Raw genomic sequence first — 20,098 nt, forward strand, 5'->3', positions numbered from 1 at the left:
TGTTCAAAATCTTTGGGACACAGCAAAAGCAGTCCTGCAAGAAATGTATATAACAATACAAGCCTTTCTCAAGAAACAAGAAAGGTCTCAAATACACAACCTAACCCTACACCTAAAGGAGCTGCAGAAAGAACAACAAAGAAAGCCTAAACCCAGCAGGAGAAGAGAAATAACAAAGATGAGACCAGAAACCAATGAAATTAAAACCAAAAGAACAGTAGAACAAATCAACAAAACTAGAAGCTGGTTCTTTGAAAGAATTAATAAGATTGATAAACCCCTGGCCAGACTTACCAAAAAGAAGAGAGAAAGGACCCAAATAAGTAAAATCATGAATGAAAGAGGAGAGATCACAACCAACACCAAAGAAATACAAACAATTGTAAGAACATACTATGAGCAACTCTACGCCAACAAATTTGACAATCTGGAAGAAATGGATGCATTCCTAGAGACATATAAACTACCACAACCATACCAGGAAGAAATAGAAAACCTGAACAGACCCATAACCAGTAAGGAGATTGAAGCAGTCATCAAAAATCTCCCAGGAAGGGGTGCCTGGGTGGCTCAGTGGGTTAGGCCGCTGCCTTCGGCTTAGGTCATGATCTCAAGGTCCTGGGATGGAGTCCCACATCGGGCTCTCTGCTCAGCGGGGAGCCTGCTTCCCTCTCTCTCTCTCTGCCTGCCTCTCCGTCTACTTGTGATTTCTCTCTGTCAAATAAATAAATAAAATCTTAAAAAAAAAAAGTCTCCCAGCAAACAAGAATACAGGACCAGACAGTTTCCCAGGGGAATTCTAGCAAACATTTAAAGAATTGATACCTATTTTCCTGAAATTGTTCCAAAATATAGAAATGAAGGAAAAACTTCCAAACCCATTTTATGAGGCCAGCATCACCTTGATCCCAAAACCAGACAAGGATTCCATCAAAAAAGAGAATTACAGACTAATATCCTTGATGAACACAGATGCAAAAATTCTCACCAAAATACTAGCCAATAGGATCCAACAGTACATTAAAAGGATTATTCACCACGACCAAGTGGGATTTATTCCAGAGCTGCAAGGTTGGTTCAACATCTGCTAATCAATCAATGTGATACAATACATTAATAAAAGAAAAAACAAGAACCATATGATACTCTCAATAGACGCTGAAAAAGCATTTGACTAAGTATAGCACCCTTTCTTGATCAAAACTCTTCAGTGTGGGGATAAAGGGTACCTACTTCAATATCATCAAAGCCATCTATGAAAAACCCACAGTGACTATCATTCTCAATGGGGAAAAACTGAAAGCTTTTCCCCTAAGGTCAGGAACACAGTGGGACTGTCCATTATCACCACTGCTATTCATCACAGTACTAGAAGTCCTAACCTCAGCAATCAGAAAACAAAAAGAAATTAAAGGCATCCAAATCTGCAAAGAAGTCAAACTATCACTCTTTGCATATTATATGATAGTATATATGGAAAACCCAAAAGACTACACTCCAAAACTTCTAGAACTTGTACCTGAATTCAGTAAAGTGTCAGGATATAAAATCAATGCACAGAAATCAGTTGCATTTCTTTACATCAACAACAAGACAGAAGAAAGAGAAATTAAGGAGTCAATCCCATTTACAACTGCACCCAAAACCATAAGATACCTAGGAATAAACCTATCCAAAGAGGTAAAGAATCTGTACTCAGAAAACTATAAAGTACTCATGAAAGAAATTGAGGAAGATCCAAAGAAATGGAAAAACCTTCATGGATTAGAAGAACAAGTATTGTGAAAATGTCTGTGCTACCCAAAGCAATCTGCACATCTAATGCAATCCCTATCAAAATACCATCAATTTCGTTCAAAGAAAATGAACAAATAATCCTAAAATTTATGTGGAACCAGAAAAGACCCCAAATAGACAGAGGAATGTTGAAAAAGAAAACCAAAGTTGGTGGCATCACAATTACAGACTTAAGCTCTATTACAAAGCTGTCATCATCAAGACAGCATGGTAATGGCAGAAAAACAGACACATAGATCAATGGAACAGAACAGAGAGCCCAGGAATTGACCCTCAACTCTATGGTCAACTAATCTTCAACAAAGCAGGAAAGAATGTCCAGTGGAAAAAAGACAGCCTCTTCAACAAAAGGTGTTGGGAAAATTGGACAGCCAAATGCAGAAAAATGAAACTAGACCATTTCCTTACACCACACACGAAAATAGACTCAAAATGGATGAAGGACCTCAATGTGCGAAAGGAATCCATCAAAACCCTTGAGGAGAACACAGGCAGCAACCTCTTTGACCTCAGCCACAACAACGTCTTCCTAGGAACATCACCAAAGGCAAGGAAGCAAGGGGAAAAGTGAACTATTGGGACTTTATCTAGATCAAAAGCTTTTGCACAGCAAAGGAAACGGTTAACAAAACCAAAAGACAACTGACAGAATGGGAAAAGATATTTGCAAACAACATATCAGATAAAGGGCTCGTATCCAAAAATCTATAAAGCCTTATCAAACTCAACACCCAAAGAACAATCCAATCAAGAAATGGGCAGAGGACATGAACAGACATTTCTTCAAAGAAGACATCCAGATGGCCAACAGACACATGAAAAAGTGCTCCACATCACTCAGCATCAGGGAAATACAAATCATAACTGCAGTGAGATGCCACCTCACACCAGTCAGAATGGCTAAAATTAACAAGTCAGGAAATGACAGATGCTGGCGAGGATGCGGAGAAAGGGGAACCCTCCTACACTGTTGGTGGGAATGCAAGCTGGTGCAACCACTCTGGAAAACAGCATGTTGGTTCCTCAAAAAGTCGAAAATAGAGCCACCCTATGACCCAGCAATCGCACTACTGGGTATTTACCCTAAAGATACAAATGTAGTGGGGCGCCTGGGTGGCTCAGTGGGTTAAGCCGCTGCCTTTGGCTCAGGTCATGATCTCAGGGTCCTGGGATCGAGTCCCACATCGGGCTCTCTGCTCAGCGGGGAGCCTGCTTCCCTTCCTCTCTCTCTGCCTGCCTCTCCGTCTACTTGTGATTTCTCTCTGTCAAATAAATAAATAAAAATCTTAAAAAAAAATTTGTTAAAGATACAAATGTAGTGATCTGAAGGGGCCCGTGCACCCAATGTTTATAGTGGCAATGTGCACAATAGTCAAACTATGGAAAGAACCTAGATGTCCATCAACAGATGAATGGATAAAGAAGATGTGGTGTGTGTGTATATATATATGTGTGTGTGTATATGTATATATATATAAAATACAATATTATGCAACCATCAGAAAATGAAATTTTGCCATTTGCAATGATGTGGATGGAACTAGAGGGTTTTATGCTGAGCGAAATAAGTCCATAAGAGAAAGACAATTATCATATGATCTCTCTGATATGAGGAATTTGAGAGGGAGCATGGGGCGTTGTGGGGGTAGGGAGGGAAAAAAATTGAAACAAGATGGGATCGGGAGGGAGACAAACCATAAGAGACTCTTAATCTCAGGAAACAAACTGAGCGTTGCTGGGGAGGAGGGGAGAGATGGGGTGGCTGGTGATGGACACTGGGGAGGGCAGTGCCATGGTGAGTGCTGCGAAATGTGTAAGACTGATGATTCACAGACATGTACCTTGAAGCAAATAATACATTATATGCTAATTTTAAAAATAAAAATATATAAATAAAATGAAAAAAAAAAAGGGAGAACAAAGTTGGGGGTTCACATTTCCTGATGTCAAAACCTGCCAGAAAGCCCTGGTGGTGAAGACAGTGTGGCACCGGCTTAAGGACACCCAGACCAATGGGATAAAATAGAGAGCCTCACGCACATGGCCAGGTTTTGACGAGGGAGTCAAGATCCCTGGGTAAAGAAGCGTCTCTTCAGCGAATGGGGCTGGGCTGACTGCACAGCCACATATGAGGGGACGAGTCAGAGCTGTACATGACACCACACACAGAAGCTAATTCAAAATGGATCAACAAGCCCAAATTTAAGAGTCAAACTGTACCACTCTTGGAAGGGGACCTGGTTAGATCTTCATGAACTTGGGTCTGGCAGTGGTATCTTAGGTCTGATGTCACAAGACAGGAACAAAAGAAAAAAATAGATAAATTGGACATCATCAAAATTTGAAGAGTTTATGCCTCAAAGGACATGGTCAAGACAGTGAAGATGAAGCCTAAGGTGGGAGAAAATATCTACAGATCCCAGGACTGATAAGGCGCTAGTGTCCAAAATATATAAAGAACTCTTGCAAATCAAAAATACAAAGATAGGGGTGGCTGGGTGGCTCAGCGGGTTAAAGCCTCTGCCTTCAGCTCAGGTCATGATCTCAGGGTCTTGGGGTCAAGCCCCACATTGGGCTCTCTGCTCAGCAGGGAGCCTGCTTCCCCCTCTCTCCCTGCCTGCCTCTCTGCCTGCTTGTGATCTCTGTCTGTCAAATAGTTGAATAATAAAAAACAAAACAAATAATAAAAATAATAAAAAACAAAGCAACAGAACTAAAAATCAGATAGCCAACAAGCACACGAAAATATTCTCAACATCATTAGCATCAGGCAAGTACAAATCCTCACCAGAGAGAGTACCACTTCATGCCCACCAGGATGGCTCGATAGAAAATATGAGACACGAGCAAGCGTCGGAGAGGACGCGGGAAACATGGGACCCTCGTAACTGTTGCTGGGAGCATGAGCTGCTCAGCCACTGTGGAAGGCAGCCCGGCAGCTCCTCCAAGCTAAACGCAGAGTCCCACCGTCTGACCCAGAAGTCCACCCAAGAGAATGAAAACATATGTCCACAGGATGCTTGCACTCAAAAGCTCATGACAGCATCTTCACAACAGCCAAATGTCCATCAGATGATGGTTGGATAAAAGATGTAGCTGACCCATAAAATGGATTATTATTAACAAATAATATCTGATAAACAAATAGTACCTGATAAACAAATAGTATCTGATAAAAAGGAATGAAGTATGGCATAGGCTACAGCAAGAATAAAACTCCACACATTATGCTAAGTGGAAGAAGCCATTCGCAGAAGACTGCCTATTATAGCATTTTTTTAAAGATTTTATTTATTTATTTGACAGACAGAGATCACAAGTAGGCAGAGAGGCAGACAGAGAGAGGAGGAAGCAGGCTCCCCACTGAGCAGAGAGCCCGATGCGGGACTCGATCCCAGGACCCTGAGATCATGACCTGAGCTGAAGGCAGCGGCTTAACCCACTGAGCCACCCAGGCGCCCTATAGCATTTTATTTTTATGTAATTTCCAAAATAGGCAAATACATAGAGACAGAAGGCAAATGAGTAATTGTGTAAAGCTGGGGCCAGGGAGGATGAATTGGGGGGTTTTCTCCTGAGGTGATGAACATTCTGTATGCTCCATGGTGGGTGTAGTTGTGGAAACACTAACCACCACCCAGCTGTGCACCTTCAGTGGGTCAGTGCTATGCTATGTCAGTTTTATGCCAACCAGCCATTACAAAAGAAGTCATCGGAGAGGTTGAAGGTCAGTGGAGAGGGTCCCTGCCCCTGGATGGAGGGTCCTTTTGAGGTCAAGGCACAGAAGAGTGTAAGCTAGAAAGGGGGTAGAGTAGTTGGGGGAGAGGTGCACTAGTTGAGCACAATATGGGGTTGGGCTCATTAAGAGAAAAGTCAAGGAGACCAACCGAGCTGAGAGGTCAAGAAACTGAGAAGACCCAGAAACTATCGGAGAGCATGGCCTTGAGCCAGTAGCCAAACTCACTGAGCAGTGGGGTCCTGGCGTCCTGTTAGCATGACCAACCAACCACGGCAAAGCTGCAGGGTTCGGGGGGCATGAGGAGCACCCTAGGTCCAGAGCCAGTTCCCAAAGTTGGCAGTGGGGATTGTCATTTGCACTACTCAGTTCCTGTATAACCTTTTATACTTTTGTCCAAAGATAAGTTCAATTCCAAAAGTGAGATATCGAAATCTCCTTCCGTAATTCCATTTTTACTTGTCTCCCCCATGCACTTGTAATCATTTTTGTTGAACAATGCAGCAGCTCTGCTGTTCGGGACACACAGGTCCACCGTAGTTTCAGCTTTTCCGTAGAGCTCACCTGCTAGCCTCAGCCTCTTTACCCCGTTCAGTGCTTTTAACCTTCAACGTCACCTTGTACACTTGCTGCCATGGGCTTGTCCATTCTTCTCCTCTGTATCACTCACCTGATTTTCAGCGCTTCTCCATCGCTCTGTTACATGTTTCTTGGAAACTTCCTGTGACCGAGTTTTGACTTTTTCCACAAGCCCCTGTCTTCATCAGAAGAAGGCAGCCCCCTCCTGAGGAGGCTGTCCTGTTACTCGGTGTCTGGACAGAGCTTCCCTCAAGGATTTCTGCAGATGGGTGGGTGCCTGCGTGATAGAACGGCTATATCCTCATTCTTTCTGTGTGGGAGTTTTCCACAATATTCCTCAGGGTCGTTTCTCCTAGCAATCCTCCCTGAGACTCAATGAGTCTTTCCAACGGCTGACTCGACTGCGAACTAGCTCTGGGGATTGTCTTACTGGACGCATCACTCCTGCCTCTGCCCTGGCCACCTGCCTGCCCCTGACCGCACTCCTATTGTTCCTGCATGCCATGTCCTCGGTGGGATCTCACCCCTTCCTCTTGTCGCTTTGCTTTGTGCTCCTGTTCTGTGATGTGAGATTTTCCTTTCACTTAGTCTTCCAGAGCAATCATCTCAGCCCGTGACTGTCCTTCAAGTCATCCACATCTACATCTGCATCTACAGCTACGGTTTTTTGCTAAATTGTACTTCTTTGAGGCAGTTTTAAGTTCACAACAAAACTTAGAATAAGATGCAGAGGTCTCCCACAGACCCCTTGCCTCCCCACATGCACAGCCTCAGTCACCGTCGACGTCTCCACCAGACACAGCTTTGTTGAAGCTGATGAATCTGCACTGACATCCTTGGGTGCAAAGTCCTTCATCTACACCGTCACTCGTGATGTCATATGTTCTATGGGTTTTAACACACATATAATGGCATGTATCCACCACCACAGTGTCACACGGAGGGGTCTCCCTGCCATAAAGCCCTCCCCGCCCCACCTGTTAACCCCTCCCCCCACTCCAAACTGTACGACCGCCGATCCCTGTACCGTCTCCCTAGTTCTGCCTTTTCCAGAATGTCTTAGAGCTGGGATCACACAGTCTGTGGTTGTCTCCTTTCACTTAGGAAGAGGGATTTAAGGCGTCTCCATGACTTTTCATGGCTTGATAGCTCATTTTTTAAACATTTTTAGCATATTTAATTTTAAAAAATATTCTAGTGTCTGGATGGACCACAGTTTATTTATCCATCACCTGCCGAAGGGCATCTTGGTTGCTTCCAAGTTTTGCCAATTATAAGTAAAGCTTCTATAAGCATCTATATGCAGGGTTTTGAGTGCACATGAGCTTTTAGCTCCGTTGAGTTAATGTTAAGGAGCACAATTGCTGGATCGTATGGGAAGTGTTTCGTTTTGCAAGAAACCACCAAACTGTCTTCCAGAGGGGCTGCACCATTCTGAATGCCCACCGTGGTTAGAGAGCGCTCCTGCTGCTTCTTGTCCTTGCCAACACTTGGTGTTGCTTGTTTAGTTTTTCTAAATCATGATTTTTTTAGTTTAGTGACATGACATGATTGCTTATGTAGAAAATCTCACATAATCAACAAAAAAATATAGAGCTACTAAGTGATGGTAGCAAAGTTGCACGATACAAGGTTAATATAAAACATCAATTGCTTTTTCATATCCCAGCAAGGAGCATTTAGAATTTGACATTAAAAACTCAATATCATTTACATTAGCACCAAAAAATGAATTATTTCGGTAAAAACCTAATAATATATATAAGATATATCCAAGGAATCTAAAAAACTCTAATGAAAGAGATCATCCCAACTTGATGTGCAGATTCAGTGTGAGCCCAATAAAGATCCCAGCCTGTTGTCGACAAACTGGTGCTGGAGACTCTAGCAAAAAGCAAAAGACCCAGAACAGCCAACACTAATAGAGGCAAACAGAGCCGAAGACTAACACTCCTCAGCTCGAGACCCACCACAGGCCACAGTAATCAGGATGCCATGGCACTGTTGATAAAACAGACAGATACACGGAGCCATGAACAGAGAACCCGGAAACAGACGCACACAAAGGTAGTCTGTTGATGTGACAAAGGAGCAAAGGAAATTCAGGGGAGAAAGGACAGTCTTTCCAGAAAACGGTGCTGGGCCTCTTGGACATCTACATGCAAGAAAAGAAAAAAGAGGGGCTCCTGGGTGGCTCAGTTGGCTAACCATCTGCCTTTGACTCAGGTCATGATCCCAGAGTCCTGGGATCACATCCCAGGATCGGCACCCAGCTCAGTGGGGGGCCTGCTTCTCGCTGTACCCCTCCCCCTGCTTGTACTGTCTCTCAAGTAAATAAATAAAATCTTTAAAGAAAAAAGAAAGAATCTATATCCAGACCTTACACCCTTCCCAAAAATAAACTCAAAATGGACCACAGACCTCAGCATAAGACACAAAACTATTAAAGTCCTAGAAGATAACAGAAGAGAAAATCTAGGTGATCTTGGGTTTGGTGACTACTTAGACACAACACCAAAAGGACATCCTTCCAAAAAAATTTAACAGAAAAGTTTGTTAAGTTGTACTTCACGAACATTAAAGACATCTGCTCTATGAAAGACACTGAGAAAATGAAAACACAAGACACAGCCTGACATTCATCCCACCAGCACATGTCAGATACAGGAATTGCATCCAAAATATACAAAGAAATTTTAAAACTCAACAATAAGAAAACAAACAACTCAATCTAAAAATGGGCAAAAGAGCTGTACATACACTTCACCAAAGAAGACACAGAGATGGCACATAATCATATGAAAAGATGCTCTATGTTCTAGGTCACGCAGGAAATGCAAATTAAAACAACATTGAGATATCATCACACACCCCTGCTGGGAATACAATAATGGTGCAACCACTTTGGGCAATTTCTTACAAAACTAAATATACTCTTACCTTATGATTCAGCAGTCACATTCCTTGGTGAATTCCTTGGAGGTGAGAATTTACATCCATACAAAAACCTCCATGTGGATATTTCTAGCAGCTTTATTTATAATTGTCAAAACTTGGAAACAGCCAAGATGGCCGTCAGTAGGCAAATGGATAAATAAACTGTGAAAAGTCCAGACAACGAAATATCATTCAGTAGTAAAAAGAAATGAGCTATCAAGCCATGAAAAGTCATGGAGGCACTTTAAATGCATCTTACTAAATGGGAAAAAAAGTCCAAAATGGCCACATACTACCTGATCCAAACGCTATGATGTTCTGGAAAAGGCAAAACAAAGGAACTGATAACAAGATCAGTGGTTGCCAAGGGTTGGAGGAGGGAAGGAGAGAGATGAACAGGCAGAGCACAGAGGATTTTAAGGCAGTGAAACTATTATTCTGTGTGGTACCATCACCAAGAATATATGTCATAATGATTTTTCGAATCCATGGAATATGCAACAAGAGTGACCCTAAACTATGGACTCCAATTAACACTAGTGTATCCATATTGGTTCATAAGTTGTAACAAATGTACCACATGAGATGTAAGAAATATGGAAAATTCAGGGGGTGGTGGGAAAAGAGGGTATATGGGAATCCCCTGTACTTTTCACTCATTTTTTCCTGTAAACCTGAACCTGCTAAAACTAAATTGTCTATTTTTTTTAATCTCCATGGGCATACCCTTGACTTGTCTGAACTAGTCTTCCTCCCTTGTTCACCTGACATTCATCCCACCAGAAACTCCATTTTATTGAGATCTGGTGCCCAGACTCCTTGTCCCTCCAACTTGCTCACCCCCTTGTGTGATGCATGTGTCCTGCTGCCCCGTGGGGCCCACTTCACCTGCTAGAGCATCTGTAATGGCTGCATTCCCACAAGATGTGGAAGTTCAGACCTCCAGTGAGGCAACAGGTGGGATCCACTCTGTTCCCCAGTGCTCCCATGTCCTTCCAGAAGTAGAGGACTCATTTCATCTTTTTCTTAACTGTGCAGGAGCAGAGGCAGAGAACCCTCAGGAGGCAAACAGACACTAATTTGCACTGTGCTCCATGGCTTAATGTGGTCAGTCCTTGCCTAGGCCAGGGTCTCTGACTGTTCCCAACTTCTCATCAAGCTCAGAGGTTCAAGGAAAGCTGAGCCTCCTCTACCAGCTCACCTATGACCTCCCTGTCTACTGCCCTTGAAAGACCCATGGCTGAGAATCAAGGTTGGCAACAGGGAAAAGATGTACATAGTAAAGCTGCCATCACCCAAGAATGCCCTCTAAATTTTACTTCTGGATGTAGATGCAAACGTTATCAACTGAATACAACAATGTATCAAACTAAAAACACACTATGACCAAGCTGGGTTGCATCCCCAAGCACACAAGGATAGTTCAATACCAGTAACTCCAGTCAAAGCAGCAGATAGACAAAGCGCCACCTTCCCATTGACTAGGAAGACCTGGGATGAGAGTGCAAGCCAGGCGCAGAGACAGCGCACTGATGTGTTAAATTCACTGTTCAATCAAGTACAAGGCTAACCTCATGAGGAATAAGGTGCATCACTTCAGAAATTATCACATAACATGCTGATTTGGAGGATCCCTTGTTAGTATCAGAATCAGAGGTAAAGACTATAAAGATAAGGTGGGAAATTTTTATATTAAGGGGAGCAGTCCAGCCATGGGTGGATGGTTGGAGGCCAGTCAGCAGGAGGCTGATGTCCAAAGGCATGGCCAAGAGAAATTGGGAGCAGGGACATCTGGTATGCAGACTTAAGTTTTCCTTCTCAGTAGAGTAATCCTCTTATGCTCACCTCAAGCTTTATAATCATCTCTTCAACCAAGAAATCTTGCATTGGCCATGGCTTGCTGTTTGGAAATAAATCACCCCTTCTCCTTTGGGGCAACGCTGAGAAGGGCAGCAGACTCAGAAGCTGGACGAAGTAGCTCAAAATGAGTGGATGGTCTGAATGGAAAGAGGACAAACAGGAACCAAAGATATTTCTGCAGTTTTCAGAAATAATCAAGGAGAAAAAGGATTCCTTTCCAAATACCAGGACAGGGGCTGGATTATTCTTATTCTGGCCATTAAGGAATGGGCGTTTCCAGAAGGGACAAGGCATGGATAAACTGAGGGAATATAAACACACACACACTTGCTCGTACTTACAGAAACCAACCCAAATGTCATCCCTAGCTGGCAGGATTATGGGAATTCAATTCTTCTTTAGATTTTTATTGTCTCCAGTAAAGACCATGGACGATTTTTACGATCTTAACATAGAAGAGGACTATTGGAAGAGGTCAGCACAGCACAGGTAATGGCACCGGGGCAGGAGGAGCCATAGGTCACTTGAGGCCAACAGAGAGTGCAGGTGACCAGTGCCTGGGCTCCTGGGGAAACATAGACATCCCGGAGCTGAGGTTCTAATTATAGGGCTCAAAACAGAAGTGGAAGAAGACAAATTTAGGAAACAGAAAGTGGATGCTCATCTGAGCCAGGAGGAAGGCACTGGCGAAGAGGAAAAATAGGGCTGGGAAACAGTATGAACAGTCACAAGGAAGTGACCTTGTGGCCTGTGAAGCCACTGGACAGGTATATAAAGGGTCCTGGCCCAGAAGTCGCCACACCTGAGCAACTGTCCTCTGTCCTACTCCTCTGACCTGATCCACTCTCAACCCACCAGAACCATGAGCTGCTGTGGCTGTTCCGGGGGCTGTGGCTCAGGCTGTGGGGGCTGTGGCTCCGGCTGCTGTGTGCCCGTCTGCTGCTGCAAGCCTGTGTGCTGCTGTGTGCCAGCCTGTTCCTGCTCCAGCTGTGGCTCCTGTGGTGGCTCCAAGGGGGGCTGTGGCTCCTGCGGGGGTTGCAAGGGGGGCTGTGGCTCCTGTGGGGGCTGCAAGGGGGGCTGTGGCTCCTGTGGGGGCTGCAAGGGGGGCTGTGGCTCCTGTGGGGGATGCAAGGGGGGTTGTGGCTCCTGTGGGGGCTGCAAGGGGGGCTGTGGCTCCTGTGGGGGATGCAAGGGGGGCTGTGGCTCCTGTGGGGGCTGCAAGGGCGGCTGTGGCTCCTGTGGGGGCTGCAAGGGGGGCTGTGGCTCCTGTGGGGGATGCAAGGGGGGTTGTGGCTCCTGTGGGGGATGCAAGGGGGGCTGTGGCTCCTGTGGGGGTTGCAAGGGGGGCTGTGGCTCCTGTGGCTGCTCCCAGTCCAGCTGCTGCAAGCCTTGCTGCTCCCAGTCCAGCTGCTGCAAGCCCTGCTGCTCCCAATCCTGCTGCTGTGTCCCCTGCTGCTCCCAGTCCAGCTGCTGCAAACCTTGCTGCTGCTCTTCAGGCTGTGGGTCATCCTGCTGCCAGTCCTGCTGCTGTGTCCCCTGCTGCTCCCAGTCCAGCTGCTGTGTCCCCGTCTGCTGTCAGTGCAAGATCTAAAGCTCTGAACCCAAACCTTGGGTTTCTTTCTCAATATTTGGTGAAACCTATATTCTTGTGGTTTCCCTAAATCAGCTCTTTTCACCTGTCCTCTCCTGATGCATCCACAACCTTCTCCTACTTTTCATTCCTACACATACCTCCTTCCTTGACTCATCTCCACCTCTGAGATCTGTCTTTAACCTCATCACTCAGAAATATTTTCTGTAGATGCCTCTGCTTAGAAGCAGGTGCCCGCTGATGCTACAATCAGCCCTTCCAACTTGGGTGGGAGCTGGCTGAGAAGCAAAGTCAGGTCCAGGTTTCTGAGTGAAAATTGAGACTGCTTTAATCTGGCTTCTTAGCCGTAAGGATGCTGGATCCTACTGGGCCACTTTCTGCTCACCTGTAACTCTCCTCTCCCTACAAGAACTTCCTTCTTTCCTGTTGCCTCTAACTCCACTTGTTTAAAACAATAACAATTGTATTTCCCTTTAATAAAATTTATCTTGTCTCTGTAAGCCAACTGTACACTTGGTGTGATTTTTTTCTTTTCAAACTTTTTCCCATATGGTGACAAATTAGCAACATCCTTGTAAATGGGCTTTTGGATCCACCAACTCTGTTGGCACATTCACAAAGAACCATCCATTGACTCCTATGTTCCCAATGGACACCAAACATCTTCACCCTCTCCGCTCCAAGGATAAGAGGGCTCAGCCCCAGCAAAGTGGGCGAGGGAGTCGGCCATGGGAGGTAGAGATGGGCAGCAGGTGCTGGGTGCTGACAACCATCTGAGCAGGGACTAGGCGTGTGCATCCATGTGAGTAAGAGATGGATGACCTTCCCTATCCCCTCACCACCCAGGTCCTATAGAGAACACTGGTCCTTGGGAAGGCCAAGTTCAGGGAGAGGAAACATAAGCATCAGGATGCACCTTCCATGTGAGCTACAGTCCACCTTCAATTCAAATACAAAATTAGGATTCTAGACTTCAAACTGGAGTTACCAGAAAGCTACAGCCCTGCTCACAGCACCATGAGACAACAGTCTCCCCCAGGAGAGGCAAGATCACCTTGGCACATGGGGGAACACAAGGTTGTTTCACACTGACATGCGTGTTGAGACTGTCCTCGGAACAGGGAACACAGGCACTGTTTTAGAAACTATACCTTTTCCAGGGAGGAGGGGACAAACGTTACATGAGGATGTTCCTCAGCCAAATAAACACTGCATGAAAACACAGAGGCACTGTGAGCAGCGAATCCCAATACAGTGTCCAGGAAAACCTAAGTGGCTGCAGGTGATGGGCTGAAGAAATCCAGCATGCCCCTGAAGAAAGGATCCTTGAGATCAAAGAGATAAGATGTAAGAGAAAAAGACAAGTTAATCCAGAAATAAAATATCAGACTTTTTCCAAGCATAGTTAGGAGGCAAGGAGAGGGCAAAAATCTGTGCCAGACATCTCGTCTCACCAGGGAACGGGGTTATTGTTTGTTTTGTGATGTCAAAAGAAAATACGACTTAAGGAATTTGGGTCAAAATCTCAGTAGGGGAATTTTAGAAAGGTGGACGCCCTGGGGGCTCATCTGTATATTCCTACATCCCCACATAAAAACAGACCAGGCAGCTAGACAGGAAAACCAAAATTCCGTGGCTGAAATTTATAACAAGATCAGGTGAACTCCAAGGTACAAATTCTCAAGAGCCACAAGTTCCCTGTGGTATCAGCGTCTCTGCAGGAGAAAGCAAAAGGAAGCAAAGGGACATGTGAGAGAGCTGAAGGCAGGACAGCCTCAGAAGAACCACTGGTCTATGTCAGAAAGCATGGTGTGTGCCTGGAGTTTAGCATCTGAACCTGGACGGCTTTCCCCACCGTGAAGGGGAGTGGCTTTAGGGGACTTTAGTGAGTCCTTAGGGCAAGAGATGGGCAACAGAAAGAAACACGACCCCACAGACCAACAAGTAGCCTGCCACTTCAAAGCAAGCTAATAAACAACCAGAGGAACACAAACAAGACAAAGGAACAACATAAGACAGAACACCAAGTTTGGACGAGGGGAAACCCCTCATGGGAAAATGAGAGATAGAAGGTAAATCACTCCAGAAATCAAGACTAAAATGAAGGAAACACAGCAAACGAAAAAAACACATTTTAAGGTCAAAATGAATGAGATAAAAAGGATTCAAGAGAAAGTGATGAATATTGAACACAGGCAAAGAAGATCCCAAGTGTTAAGCGTGGTCCTTGGGGAGAAAGGAAGCTGTGTGGGACAGTCACACGATGAAATCAACCTGAAAAGGCATGAGGAAGGAGAGGAGAGAAAGACTGACAGGCTGAATCTATATTAAATACAAAATAAGAGGCAGGTTTAAAACCAAATGTGTCAGAAATTACACTAAGTAGAAATGGACAAAAATATGCTACCTTAAATACAAAGATTGCTGGAGTAGATTTGCTTTTAATCTAATTTCATACCAATTCAAAAGCCACATTTAACCAAAGTATAGAGAAAGGTTAAAAATTTAAAAATGGGGAAAGAGATGCATGCAAACAAAGCTCTGTCAATAGCAGGCCAAACAGAAACAAAAAGCCCCAAAGAGTTACTGGAGAAGACGAGTATCGCTTCCATAAACTAAGAGTTCTCACCACTTAAAATTTGCGTGTACGGAACGAAACAGCCTAAAAAAAATGAAGCAAAGCAGAATGGGACAAACTATGGAATGAAGTGGACCAAACCATAATCATAGTGGAAGACTCTGAGGTTCCTTCTCCGTATTTTATACACAAGCGACAAGAAACATGGGGCAGATGTGGGGGATCTGAGCCCCCAAGTTAACAAACTGACCCAATAGGATTCATGGCAAGTGTTGTGCCACCAACTGTACAATTCCACTCTTCTAAGTGCATGTAGAGCAGTCACAAAAATGAACGAAGCCTTGCCATGAAGCCTCAGCATGCACGGTGAATTCTGTAAGTCACGTCACCAGCTAATGGGTCCTCCCTGTTTATTACTTACTTTTTCTCCTTCATCCTCAGGCCAACCCCACCACCCTCCACAGACACCTGTCCCCACACCCTTCTCTATCACCTTCTGGAAATGTGTTTCCACATGTGGGCATACAGTCATGACAAGTAGTATTTTCCTAGAATGGGTGTTTATTTTTATTCATGGGGGGTTTAAAGCTTGTTCTATTTCTCAGTATTTTTTTTTAAGCAAATCTGAGATTGATTTGTTTTGCTACATAAAAATACAATAAATTATTTCTGGCCACTAAATCGTATTCCATTATATACATAGACCATGTTGTGAGAGTTCAGCGCCCTTTTGGGAGCTCTTTGCTGAGACAATACACCGTAATTAATATCCTTCTTCTTAGCATCTGTATGAGTGTTTCTCTGGATAGAATCTGCATGTCAAAGGTACGCATGTACTCCACTCACTAAATCCCACCAGGCTGTATGAGCATTCTTCTGGGGTACATACAGGGAGACAATCTACTTGTCACAAGGAAGAGATAATACCCCGTATCAAAAATGCTGACAGAGTTCTCCCTCTCTTCAAAAACACAGTGGTATTTTGTTTTAATTTGGTTTCCTCTGGGGGCACCTGGGTGGCTCCATCAGTTAAGTGTCTGCTTTCAGCTCAGGCCATGAGCCCGCAGTCCTAGGATGGAGTTTGTGCTGGTCTCCCGGCTCAGCAGAGCATCCGCTTCTCCCTCTCCCTCTCCCTCTGCCATTGCCCCCGCTTGTGCTCTCTGGCTCCCGTTCTCTGGCTCTCTCTCTCTCTCTGTGTGTCAAATAAATAAGTAAAACTCAAAATAATAATAACAACAACAACTTGCTTTCCGCTGATGAAAATCAGGGTGACCGTCTCTTTGTGTTCTTATTGGCCGCGTGTGAACGCTCACTTCCCAGTCTCTGTCCATTCCCTGGTGGTTTGCAGTTCCTAGTACAGTCTAGACATTAACCCCTTAGTGATTATAAGCAGCAAGTGTCTTCCCCTGAAAGTCCAACCATCTTTTTATGTTGTTCCACAGTGACTGCCACTGAACACAAATGTATATAATTCTGATGCAGTTAAATCCACCATTTTCCTAACTATTACTTATGCTCTGGGATCATATTTAAGAATTCCTTTCCTACCCTGAGCATAATAACCATAACCTCCAACAGATACTATCTCCAACACTTTGTATTTTCCCTTTGCTTTTACATATACTTTAAGACCTTAAATCCATCTGTATTTTGGGGGGTGCGGCATTACCATCTAATTTTAATTTTCTTTTTTTTAAGATTTTATTTATTTATTTAACGGGCAGAGATCACAAGTAGGCAGAGAGGCAAGCAGAGAGAGAGAGAGTGGAGGAAACAACTTCCCGCTGAGCAGAACTCTGGGATCATGGCCTGAGCCAAAGGCAGAGGCTTTAACCCACTGAGCCACCCGGGCGCCCCTAATTTTAACTATCTGTATAGAGTGAGCCACCTTCCCCATTCAATTTCCTCATTCAAAAGTAGAGTTCCCAAATACATGGGCCTTTTATGGGTTCTTGTTCTGTATCTTCATCTATTTATCTGTTCCTATGTTAGCAGCAAACTTTTATTAGATAAGAATTTATTCTATATTTATTTTATATTTAATAATATCTGGCAGATATTTTGCTTATTATTCACAATTGCCTCAGTTATTCATGAACTTTGCACATAAATTTTAGATCTCTGGGAGAAATTCCAAAATTAAATCCTGTGGAATTCCAACTAAAATCGCACGGAATACATGGACTAACACGGGAGAAATTAATGTTTTATAATGCTGTCTGTCTATCCACGAACATGGTATACTTCTCCATTTATCCAATTCTTTATGGCTCAGAAGAAAGAAGAAAGAAAGAAAGAAAGAAAGAAAGAAAGAAAGAAAGAAAGAAAGAGAGAGAGAGAGAGAAAGAAAGAGAATGAGAGATGGATAGAGGGGTGGGAAGGAAGGAAGAAAGAAAAAGATTTTTAGGGGCGCCTGGGTGGCTCAGTGGGTTAAAGCCTCTGCCTTCGGCTAAGGACCTGATCTCAGGGTCCTGGGATGGAGCCCCACATCGGGCTCTCTGCTCAGCACGGAGCCTGCTTCCTCCTCTCTCTCTGCCTGCCTCCCTGCCTACTTATGATCACTCTGTCAAATAAATAAATAAAATCTTTAAAAAAAAAAAAAGGAAAGAAAAAAATTTTTACAGTTTCCCCACAGAAGTCTCAGGCATTCTTTATCAATTAGTTCTTAGGTATGTAATGTTTTGTTCACACTTTAAATAACTTATTTCCCACTAGATTTTCTCATTATTTGTGGTGAATAAGAATATGAGATTAATTCACAATAACACACTGGCATGCACTGAAGGGGACAATGGTGAGTGTGGGTGGAGAACAGGGACTCCCACCCATGCTCAGGGTGAAGAGCAGCCCAGCCCAAGCCCCTCCACTCCAAAGTGCAGGAGGGCTTTTAGGCAGGAAAGTGGCATAAGCTGTCAAATTGCAAAAGAAAGGAAACAAAAGGTCCAACAATGGGTAAAGGGATGAATCGATGGTTGTAGCTTCAGGAAGAAAATAGGTTAACTAGAGCCGTACAAACCACCTAGAGAAATCTCTTTACTACAACCACTGCGTTTTGCAAAAGCAGTTTTCAGGAGAAAAGTAGTGCATTACCACTTACTATACTAAGTTTAAAGCCTGCAAAATAATGTTTCAAGAACACACGTAATATGTTTATTAAGCATGTGAAGACCACATGGGACTAACACTTTCCGATTCAGGAACTTGCCTAGGGTAGGAGGAAACAATGCGGGAAGAGGTGTGGACAGGGATTCACCCATCTTCCTACTGTTTTCATAACTTGGGCATTTTTACGTGTTTTTTGATGTGTTATTGCGTATACCCCTTGTACAGCTAAAATAAACCACTGTTAATCAGGTGAGACTCTGCAGTTAGAGGGAATGAGCTGAACCCTTGCAAGGGATGGGGAACTCCCTCAAGTCTAGACATGGATTCTGGGAGGGGCTAGGTCCCAACGAGTAGCCAATAGCAGCTAATGGCACATAGACTTTACACCAGAGGCTGATGTCTAGAGGAAAACAGGAGGGGAGATCCTAAACATAGCACAAACAAGAACCAGGAAGTGACCATGTGGCCAGCATCACACCTCACACTGGGGCAGGTGTATATAAAGGGCTCCCGGCCCAGGAGGCCCCACACCTGTGCACCTGTCCTCTGCACCTGCTCCTCTGACCTGCTCCACCCTCAATCCACCAGAACCATGGGCTGCTGTGGTTGTTCCGGGGGCTGTGGCTCCAGCTGTGGGGGCTGTGGCTCCAGCTGTGGGGGCTGTGGCTCCAGCTGTGGGGGCTGCTGTGTGCCCGTGTGCTGCTGCAAGCCCGTGTGCTGCTGTGTGCCAGCCTGTTCCTGCTCCAGCTGTGGCTCCTGTGGGGGCTGCAAGGGGGGCTGTGGCTCCTGTGGGGGCTGCAAGGGGGGCTGTGGCTCCTGTGGGGGCTGCAAGGGGGGCTGTGGCTCCTGTGGGGGATGCAAGGGGGGTTGTGGCTCCTGTGGGGGATGCAAGGGGGGCTGTGGCTCCTGTGGGGGTTGCAAGGGGGGCTGTGGCTCCTGTGGGGGTTGCAAGGGGGGCTGTGGCTCCTGTGGCTGCTCCCAGTCCAGCTGCTGCAAGCCCTGCTGCTCCCAGTCCAGCTGCTGCAAGCCCTGCTGCTCCCAATCCTGCTGCTGTGTCCCCTGCTGCTCCCAGTCCAGCTGCTGCAAACCTTGCTGCTGCTCTTCAGGCTGTGGGTCATCCTGCTGCCAGTCCTGCTGCTGTGTCCCCTGCTGCTCCCAGTCCAGCTGCTGTAAGCCCTGCTGCTCCCAGTCCAGCTGCTGTGTCCCCGTCTGCTGTCAGTGCAAGATCTAAAGCTCTGAACCCAAACCTTGGGTTTCTTTCTCAATATTTGGTGAAACCTATATTCTTGTGGTTTCCCTAAATCAGCTCTTTTCACCTGTCCTCTCCTGATGCATCCACAACCTTCTCCTACTTTTCATTCCTACACATACCTCCTTCCTTGACTCATCTCCACCTCTGAGATCTGTCTTTAACCTCATCACTCAGAAATATTTTCTGTAGATGCCTCTGCTTAGAAGCAGGTGCCCGCTGATGCTACAATCAGCCCTTCCAACTTGGGTGGGAGCTGGCTGAGAAGCAAAGTCAGGTCCAGGTTTCTGAGTGAAAATTGAGACTGCTTTAATCTGGCTTCTTAGCCGTAAGGATGCTGGATCCTACTGGGCCACTTTCTGCTCACCTGTAACTCTCCTCTCCCTACAAGAACTTCCTTCTTTCCTGTTGCCTCTAACTCCACTTGTTTAAAACAATAACAATTGTATTTCCCTTTAATAAAATTTATCTTGTCTCTGTAAGCCAACTGTACACTTGGTGTGATTTTTTTCTTTTCAAACTTTTTCCCATATGGTGACAAATTAGCAACATCCTTGTAAATGGGCTTTTGGATCCACCAACTCTGTTGGCACATTCACAAAGAACCATCCATTGACTCCTATGTTCCCAATGGACACCAAACATCTTCACCCTCTCCGCTCCAAG

At 44.9% G+C, this 20,098-nt stretch overlaps 1 protein-coding gene and 1 pseudogene across 6 annotated transcripts in view; both read left to right on the forward strand.

The window, feature by feature from the left end:
• Positions 1–20,098, forward strand: part of LOC309873520 (uncharacterized protein) — a gene marked incomplete at both ends in the record, with an annotated part of 140,690 nt that overhangs the window by 88,945 nt on the left and 31,647 nt on the right. Inside the window, 2 exons of one of the 5 annotated variants that reach the window (XM_082749293.1) lie at positions 11,788–11,928; positions 12,079–12,500. The exons of 1 other annotated variant lie outside the window; for it this stretch is intronic. In XM_082749293.1, coding sequence (XP_082605419.1) covers positions 11,788–11,928; positions 12,079–12,500 — 563 coding nt within the window. Of the gene's footprint in view, positions 1–11,787; positions 12,501–20,098 lie in introns of those variants that run through there. 3 more of the 5 variants (XM_082749297.1, XM_082749303.1, XM_082749302.1) reach the window with 3 other exon arrangements.
• Positions 18,771–19,414, forward strand: LOC309873529 (annotated as a pseudogene). The gene is made up of 2 exons: positions 18,771–19,061; positions 19,256–19,414. The product of its transcript is annotated as an uncharacterized misc_RNA (transcript).

The sequence above is a fragment of the Mustela nivalis genome (genome assembly GCF_964662115.1).
Source record: "Mustela nivalis genome assembly, chromosome: 9".
In the NCBI taxonomy this organism is placed as follows: Eukaryota; Metazoa; Chordata; class Mammalia; order Carnivora; family Mustelidae; genus Mustela; species Mustela nivalis.